The sequence below is a fragment of the Gobio gobio genome (genome assembly GCF_949357685.1).
Source record: "Gobio gobio genome assembly, chromosome: 6".
NCBI lineage: Eukaryota > Metazoa > Chordata > Actinopteri > Cypriniformes > Gobionidae > Gobio > Gobio gobio.
The window spans coordinates 21,747,483-21,757,623 of NC_137102.1; the positions used below are offsets into that span (position 1 = coordinate 21,747,483).

Sequence of the window (10,141 nt, forward strand, 5' to 3'; positions counted from 1 at the left end):
TGAGATTCATAGGCTGATTCTTGATGTATGTGTGTGAGTAAGTCTCGCAGGAGTTAGAAGTGCTTATTGTGTGATGTGTTAAACCGGAGAACAAAACTTATGTACACGTTTTAAAAATCGTTTAGTTTATAGGCTATATTAAACTGATGACAATAAAAATACAATAAAATAAATACATTTTGTCTTCCACTAACGCATTTCAGTTTGCCCCAATTAAATTGTTTTAATAGGCTATGGTTGTAATTTATTTGTTATGATGGATTTTACTTATTTGGTTAAGCACTCTGAGATTTTATTGTATTTTAGCATGTGCTATATAAATTAAGTTTATTTTTAAATCATCTCTATTTGAAACAACAGAAATAACAGGACTTCATCATTCTTAGCATGTAATTACTTAATTCTATTAAGTTGTACTTAATTTATGTTTTTAACTTATGCTTACTTATTCACAAAAAAGTTCCATTTAATCAAAAATTATTAGTTGAAATTACTCAAAAGGAAGACCATGTTACACCAACTTGAAATAATTAAGTTAGTAGAACTTTTTCTAAAACTTTGAGTATACACTACTTAATCTATTTAATTCATATGAACATTCGGGTTTACAGTGTAGTTTTGATAATTATTCTAATTCTATGAGAATAGCAGTCAACTACGCAGAGGAACAATATTGTTGGAATCACTTTCAGAATCTGATGAAAAATAAAAACATTGACAGCCAATCAGAATCCACCCTGCTTTCACCAAGTCACCATGCATGAAATCAAAATGGACAATTGTTATTTTTTTATGGAACATTGTTTTTTTTATCATAAATGATTTATTCGTGCACATATCGTTTTTTTATTCATGTGCCCTCATAATCTTTAATCAAAATAACTTATTAACAGCGACATCATGTCTTCACTGATGATGCGTTTACTGGCATCCAATCCAATCAATTCCCAATCAACAAAATCAAGTCCCACCCTATTTATCATCTTGTTCAAGAAGACATTTCACTTAGACATACATCATATTAAGAAATGACTATCACAACTCACAATTCATGGCAAATTTAAGATGACAGAACTGCAGCGTGCTTATAATAAACAGAACATTATTGTGTGTTGGTGTGGACGCTATAGTTATCCCTTTTTGGTGTTAAAAGGTCTTAAAGGGGTTTCCAAATCCCATATCTGGGCCGAATCCTGCTTTCATTATAGGTCTATGGGGTATTTTTGCTCATTTTATTGTCTGCTGGATGAAAAGTCCCATCACTCAACAAAGTAATAGCATACTTCACTTCAACAAGCCGCATGATTTAAAATAGGCTATCATTCACTTTTTAATTGCAAACTGTGCAGGATGGGTTACATGCTGACAGCACATATCCACAGTTGTAGTTATCTTTCTTAAATGGTATCTTAATACTGTACTTTATTTTCCAGGCCCTTGATCTTGGTCCTTTGGTTGTTGAGCTGATCACTTTGCTCATTCACAGCCTTCAGCAGATCAGTGATGCTCTTTTCCTGGGTCTGGATTATCTCCTAATAGACAACAACAACAACAACAACACCTCAGCATCTTTTCAACCTCCTGGCCATGGTATGGACACTTCTCTGCGGTCTTGGGTCAAACATAAATGGTATGTTTGGTACTGAGGTAGCAAACAATATATTTCAAATAAGATTAAGAATGAATTAATGCATGTGATAAAGTGATAAAATGTATACCTGGAGTGAAATGCACGCTCTAAAAATGTACTATATGTTGAAGGTTGTATCATTATATATTTTGTGTCGTGTTTTTTTAACTTAATGGAAAATGTATTGCCAGAAAATTACCAGTACCTTCGTTTTAGCTGGTTCCCAAACTTGTAGGGTCTAAATTGTTAGCACCCTCTATAAAATGCTAAAATGTTAATTTGACTCTGTTTAACTTAGTTTAGAGAAATATTTAGGTAACACTTGATTTTACAGTGTCTTTGTTACACGTTACATATTTACTGTAGTAATTATATTATGCATAGGCAACTAACCCTAAACCAACCCCCATAACCCTAAATCTATAGTAAGTACATGTAGTTAATTAATATTACTCGGTACATAAATGTATAATCACACTATAACAAGGACACCTTAAAATAAAGTGCAACCAATATTTATAATCAGATGTGGGAAACAAATTACATATCAGAATATAAATAGTCATATTTTGTCCAAAACTTAGAGTAATGAAATCTGTTATCATTTAATTTTTTTATTGCAATTGAGTAAATTCCTTTTTCCTGTCTTTTCAAATTCCACTTCAACACATGGAAAACACGTGGCCGATTAAATTCAAATTCACAATCATGCATTAAAAAAAGAGACGGGTCTTGCATCGTGAACCCTGGAACCTAAATAAATGTCAGAAAACTCTTTACACGCACCAAATGAAAACAAGCAAGATGATTTAGATGTTAGGTGTGGCACCTATAAATCATCGTTTGTTTTGCATTTGAAACAGACATGAAAAACTTTACTGATCTGATCATACCTTGAGTGCAGAGATTTCTGCCACCTGCTCAGCTGAGAAAAAACTCAGGGACAGACCACTTAACTTCTCCTCCAAGCCGCCCACCTGACTCCTCAGATGGTTCCTCTCTTTCATGATATCTTCCACTTTGGAGTTGATCTCCAGTGACAAACTCTTTATTTCCTCATTATTTGCCTTTAAGATCACTGTGGTTTTCTTCAGTTCTTCCTCCTCCTCCTTGATTTCACTGGCCAGCACAGAAAGTTGGTAGAAAGATTTGTCAAAGATATTGAGCTTTTGGAATATGTCATTGATCTGATTCTTGGTATTCTGCACAAAGTCCCTCAGGCTATGGCCCAGCTGTAGGAGGCCGTTTGCCAAAAGTCGAACTTCGTCCAGAGCTGCAAAGCGTGACCGAGTTTCTGTCTGATGTTCAGGCATGGGCTCTGCAGGGAAGGAATGAGACTGAGATGACACCAGAAGGAGCGACAGTAAAAGCAGCATCATGGTTGCTTCTTTTAAGCTAAGACTGCTCTGGTCCTCACTAGAGTAAGACACCCACAGTTTTGAATTTTATATGCCTCCCCCTGTCAGGCTGTTGATCATTAAACAGGATGATTGTGACCTCATATAGACCTTTATAAATCCCAACGCTGTCTCAATAAGTAAATAAAGGGGTGAAATGCACAAATACCACAACATTTCAGCTATATTCACATCAATGCATCAACATCATCTGTCAAAAGGTTTAATGACAAATAAGACTGACCATGATAAATAAAATGTAAAAATCTTTTGAAAATGTAGTTATGCCAACACTTATGCCAAATTCATTATTGTTATTTCTCTTTGTATTCCTGTTGTTTTTTAAACATTTACTTAATTTTTTTTGTGTAGTCATCTAAATGTATGTATGTGAATGTACACAACTTAATCATTATATCCTCCCCCAAAAAAACTTTTAATAGTTGCACAAATATTATATTAATATTTTCTTATAAATAACAATAAATGATCATGTCAAACTATTAGTTATTTTCAAGAATTACAATTATTATGATATACATAGTACAGCTGGCCTACTATTAAGTATATTTTCAATTCATTATGTAGTATTTTAAATTGACATTATGTAGACCACGTCTGTTTGTGAGCTATATTGATTTAGGTGAATGACCGTCAGTACCAGATTGTTTTGACAAGATGCACTTTTAAAAATAAAGGTGTTTTGGCGGGGTGGGTGGTTCCATGAAGAACCTTTAATATCCAAATAACCTTTCCAGTGCACAAAATGTTATTTGTAGCGCAGAAAGGTTCTTGGAAAGAAAAAAAAATGTTTTTTTAAATAACCTTTCACAAAACAGTTCTTCAGGGAACCAAAAATGGTTTTCTATGGCATCGCGGTGAAAACCCCTTTTTGGTTCTTCCTTGCACCTTCATTTTTAAAGGGGACATATTATGCCCCTTTTCACAAGATGTAACATAAATGTGAAGTTTCAGCTCATAATACCCCTCAGATCATTAATTATAGCTTGTCAATTTTGCCCCTGTTTGGGTGTGAGCAAAACGCGCCGTTTTGTGTGTCCCTTTAAATGCAAATGAGCTGCTGCTCCCCGTCCCCCTTTTACACGAACTTCGGATACATCAACAGCAAAACGAATCTTACTCAGCCTAAATGTCAGAAAGAACCTGTTGTGGAGTGCAGCTTTACATGTTTGAACCAAGCCTGTAGTGCTTCTCTCAGAAACTGAAGCCTCTGCGCCTCGATCGCCCCCCAGTGGCTGATCCCAGTATAGCTCCTAAACCCCACCTCTCCATGTATTAGAAAGGACGCGAGACACACTAAACAATTAAATTACACTTCAAATAATTGTTTCCAAAAGATGGTTTCTGTCATTTTAGGTAGTTTTTATCACGATGATTTCATTTAAAGTGTTCGTTTTTTAAATAAGTTTAGTTTTAGTTAGTTATTTGATACTATAAAAACGGGTGGTGTGACGTCATGAGTGACAGCTGATATTGACGGCTTCTCTGAGTGTAGTTGTCACTGAGGCACTAACGGACTTTTTCTGAATTTTTGGGAGGAAATTGGAGCTTTAGCTTTAATTTCTCCTTTTCTATAACTGTTTATTTCACACCAACATAATTAATTGTTCTGCATCTATGAGAGTGTGGGCGGGCTTTTGATAATCGCGCCTCTACTTCCTGCTCTCTACTGCGCAACTCCGGTCCCGAGATGTCAGTGCCGTGTGCGGCCTACGAAAGCTTCAACTCTGGTCAGCGGAAGTCAATGAAGTTGCGTCGTCCATATTTTTTTACGGTCTATGGTTTGAACCGGAGTTCCACACGGATGAGAGACTCAGGAAGAGGTTGCAATTTTTAGACTGCACCTGGATGTTTCTGAATGGTTAGTCAGTGGATATTAAGTTGATTCAACTCATCGACTAGCATGTACCGTCATGTTAATCTACTGTTGTATAGGTGCTCGTGTGGGAACGTAAAAGTCTGTCACCCGACTATACAGGGCATATTAAATGTGCGTTTATGAATTACGCAGACGGTGAGCGTTTTCGGGATAAAACTACCATAGCTCTAGTCTCTGTGAATACACTCAGAGACTATGGTAACTTTAGCCATATTAGCCGTACAGCATTGTAGAAAGATCATTCATTCAGAGAGGAAATTTGCAAACATTCACAAAATATGAAGTGCCATTCTTAAAGGAACATGCCATTTAAAAAAAAAAAAAAAATAGGCTCATTTTCCAACTCCCTTAGAGTTAAACAGTTGAGCTTTACCGTTTAAGAATCCATTCAGCCGATCTCCGGATCTGGCGGTAGAACTTTTAGCATAGCTTAGTATAGATCATTGAATCTGATTAGACTGTTAGCATCTCGCTCAAAAAAATGACCAAAGAGTTTCCTATTTTAAACGTAGTTTAAATACTAGTACTAAGACCGACGGAAAATGAAAAGTTGCAATTTTCTAAGCCGATATGGCTAGGAACTAAACTATACTCTCATACCTGCGTAATAATCAAGGAACTTTGCTGCCATACCATGGATGCAGCAGACGCAATGATATTACGTAGCGTAATATTAGCAGAAGAAAAAGTAAGGATTTCTTTTCAGCCATAAACATCTCTTCTAGAATATTAATATACCGCACACTATGAAAATGTATAAGGCAGACAGTAATTTGAATAGTTGGCTAGCTTGGATTTGACTGTAGCAGATTGTCATTCCACAAAATGGGAAATAGCAGAACAGTTCTTCGAGGATCAGTGAGATTTTTGTTCTTTTTTTATTCTTCGAATGGGGTTTGACAATTTTACAGTTTTGTTTTTTCACATAAAACAATCAAATGAATTCAGAAGATATTAAATAATTTGTGATTTTGGAGCTTGATAGTTACTGAAAAGTGAAAATTAACTTTAAAAAACGAAGAATTATCTGCCACATCTCAAAAGACAGCCACACCACCACTTGCGAACTGTCACAAACTGCTCTGAGACTTGAAGATCCAAATGCAGTTTTACTGGGACCCATATCCAAAATCATAATCCATGTAACAGGCGGAGGGTCAAAACCAATACAAACAATGACAGAGTCCAAGACACAGGCAAACGGGAAGAAGATCAAGACCATAAACCATGACAAGGGAAACAAAAGAGAGTGCTCAGAAATGCAGTGACACTAGCAAGACTTCGCAAAGAGTGAGAGAAAACGCAGGGCTTATATACACAGACAAGCTAAAGACACACGGGTTGATGTAATCACACAATAATGAGTCCAGGCAAAGGTTTATGGGAAATGTAGTTCATGATGGAATGGTATTGGCACTTCGGCTGACAGGCGTGACACGAATAAGGGACACCGTTTTTAGAAGGAGCGTCAAGTGAAAAGTACTTCAGCTTTTGACATGCAATGCAACTAATACATGTCTGTTTCAAAACAGTGGACCAATCAGAAGAAGCTGTGGGGCGGGGTAAGCATCCCCAGCATGAGTAAAACTAAAGGCTGAATTTGGAATAGCAAACTACCATACTAATACATTCTTAAGTCTGAGCAAAGGAAAGGAAAAATATATTTTTTTTCTCGACGAGATGATGCAACACTATTTATATTTTTCCATTAATTCGAAATTCAAGTGGCAGCTTGCCCTTTTAAATTATGGAGAAGTGTGCACTCGATTTGACACACTGTGGTCACTATGACAAAATAACCCTCCATTTACCAATGACAGCTTCTTTGATTTTGAAAATCAAAACAGATCAAAACAACAAGGTTGCCCAAGACCGTGTGTGTGTGTGTGTGTGTGTGTGTGTGTGTGTGTGTGTGTGTGTGTGTGTGTGTGTGTGTGTGTGGAGTCATTGGGCTATGCTATGGCTGCTAATATCATTAGCTCTGAATTCATACTGTTGCTCTCCAGTGTCCTACTCTTCAAAACACAAAACTATCTATTAGCTCTAACTACACCGCTGTCCGTTGCCATGTGGCAGTGAGAATATTTCCTATTTTCCTGAGATCATTCTGTCTCCCTGTGCCCTCTATTTAAGCTGAGACTCAAGATGGGGTGACCTCTGAATTTTTAATGACTGTCAATGTTTTTCAATTGGGTCTAAATTCAGAGTGAGCCAAAGAAAACACAGATGATTTTATAATAGGGCTGATCCCTACAACTTCATGAACGTTTGTCATGACCTTCACAACTTGAGGTCTAAAAATAAAAATGTGTGAGTTCTGTTGAAGTCAAAGCAGTTTTCCGATAAACATAAATCAGAAAGCTTTTGGCCTCCTCCAGTTAAACGTTAACTTGCAAAGGTTGACACAGTAGAAACAACAAACCCTTACCTCCATTTCTGTCCAACACAGGGAATACGTTTCTGTTTGATAAGGTATAGCTACAAGTACATGAACAAATTTGTGTGTGTGTATCTTGGGTTTATCAATCATACTTTTGTTGTTTAGGACTTGGATTAATGCTTGAATTTCTCATGGACCAACAATCAATCTTTATCCCTAGTTTGCGGTTTGTTTGGTTTATGGACTCTTTTGAAGAAGGATTGATAAGGCCATATTTGCTTCCTAAATATGCGGATACTTTAGAAGAATACACACAGATTGTATACAATGCACATGATTTACAACCTTCTCTTACATCAATGCTGACTCAACATGTGGTACACAAATGTGCATACACGCATACACAAATGCTAGTGCACATACTGTAAATATAATTGAGCATAACCCTTTGGACAAAATCTGAATACAATTACGAAGGAAACTGAAATAGTAAAATTACAGTCATTTCAACAGTCTATAATGTATGTTATGATTTAGCTAGTAAAATAACCATATAAGTGAAGAATGTATTAGCATGATAAATCAAAAGACTTGGTTCAGACTTGGGTTTATTTTATTATATTTATTTAGGGCTCCACAAATGTACATTTATTTTCCTGGAGGCAAACACATATACAAGTAACTAATCAAAGCATTGAAATGTTTTATATGATAATATAGTTTCCTCTCTCAGAGACACCATTTTAAATTGATTCCATTAAAATAATGAGTTTGCAGAACTGAAAGCTTTTGAAAAGTGTAAAGCTTTTCAGGAAACGATGCCGTTGGTGCCTTTTCCCACTCTTAGACCCAAAGTACACTGTAAGCTTATACAGGTTGATTGAACTTAAAAAATTTATGGAAACTCGTTGCCCTAAAAAAGTTAATTTTGTCTTGTTGAAAAAACAAATTGATGTCTGCATGTTTTTAAGTAATGCCGTAGATTTAAACCTTTTGAGCACTACATGGTTTTAAAATCTTGAATATTATTCAATTACCATAACAGTGCTGGATCTCGTGCTATAGAATAACATTAATAACATCACGTAAACACAAAATTGATAACACATTACCTCTATAAGCAGAACATTTTAGTGTGAATGAGATTAGTGATTCAGCCTCTACATGATGATGTCATCATCATCAATAAGTCAAAGTCACCTGATCACATTTTCTCTTTGGCTTGTCTTGGCATAACTAAAGTGTTTTTTTAAACACACAGTTAAAGCAGCCAAAGAAGAAAAAAAACTAATGTTAAAGAGCCAAGGGTCAACTAAAACAAACACTTATCTCCATCATGGTCAGACAGAAATAAAGCCAGTCTGGTTAGTGATGTGTGAAGCTGGTAATGCTGTTGGTGGAGTTGTTTAATCCTCCTCTGCTGAGATCTTCAGAGATTTAATGTCTTCTTTTATCTTCTGTTGATTTATTTAGTTATTTCAAAATGAAAACCTTAAACAAAATAAATTGTTTAAATAAAGTCAACAGTATCGTAAAATAATTTTTTTAGTGTAAACACAGCCTAAACTTACATTTTGTTTTACTGGCTAACTGTTATACATCTAATTTATTAGGGATTAATAATGTATTAGCTGTTTGAGACCAAAATGTAAAGTTACAAGGCCTATACTGCAGCAAACGTTGATAAAACTGCGTGCAGCTGCATCCATGCCTGACTTCAGTTCAAAGAGCCAATCAGCATCTTCCTTGTATTGCGTTGTATTGACAACCGACTAAAATAGGCTTCTTTAAGTACATTTAATCTAAACAATTAAATAGAATGAAAAAAATCATGCAAATCATACAACAAACGAAAAACATTTAGTCATTGAACAAATCTGTTGGAGTTTATGTTTATTGTACCTAAATAATTTGAATTAAAACAATTTCAGGGATAACAGTGTACCAGGGCTATAAACTGTCCGAGACATTGGGGAGACACCAGTGATATATGGCAAATTTCTTAAAATATTATGTGGCTATAGCCTCACACAAAGAGTTTTTATTTAAATATAAATCACATTATTTCAAAGTCGTACTTGAAAAATACATGGTTTATTTAATTTACATAATTCATAAATTATATGATCTCTAAATGTATCACTGTTTTTTAAAGGGGGGAAAGTCACAACATAAGGTTGAGCTAAAAAATTTAGGACAATTTTAGGCGACAAAACTATAGTAAAAATGCAACAAAAAAAAAAGTCCTTCTATTCGATCAAATAACACATATGGTGATGAACAGGGACTTGCAAATTGCCTTATAATCTGATGATCTTTTATTTATATAATCTTTTATTTTTTTATGTTTTGCTTTACACACTGTACTAAACAGTGTTAAGTATATCAAATAAAAGATAATTACAGAAGGTACGGGGAGACAAATCGCACCATTTACTGAAAATGACAAACTGGCAAAGGCAACTGGCTATACTATTAGCAAAAGGAAAGTGGACCAGCATGTTTCTTTTGTTAGTGATAGTTGTGGAAGTCTAGTTATGGACGCTTGTTCCCATCAATCATGCAGGACCACCTCAGAGGACTGAAGTCGTTCTGTTTGGTGGGTGTCACATGCAAGCCGAGCATTTTCTTGTGGCCATTTAATGTCCCATAGTACATGTTAGTCAAACTAGATATTATTGTTACTGTAATTTTCATAGTTAGGAAAACTTGACTTTACACATTATATACTGTATTGGTATAGAGTCTATATATAATACTAATTAAATAAATGGCCACTTAATTGTACCTGCATGAGAGTACACTTTCATGACACTCATAAGTACACTTTTAAA

At 35.3% G+C, this 10,141-nt stretch overlaps 1 protein-coding gene across 2 annotated transcripts in view; it reads right to left on the reverse strand.

The window, feature by feature from the left end:
- Positions 1-3,117, reverse strand: part of LOC307127393 (phosphoglucomutase-1-like) — a 28,848-nt gene extending 25,731 nt beyond the window's left edge. The window contains exons 1-2 of one of the 2 annotated variants that reach the window (XM_079818594.1): positions 2,524-3,081; positions 1,422-1,532 (exon numbers count right to left, since the gene is read on the reverse strand). Coding sequence is in view for 1 of the 2 variants with exons in the window: in XM_079818595.1 (XP_079674721.1) it covers positions 1,422-1,532; positions 2,524-3,009 (597 nt within the window). In the remaining variant the exon portion in view is untranslated. Of the gene's footprint in view, positions 1-1,421; positions 1,533-2,523 lie in introns of both variants that reach the window. The other variant, XM_079818595.1, reaches the window with a different exon arrangement.
- Between the last annotated feature and the right edge of the window lie 7,024 nt (positions 3,118-10,141).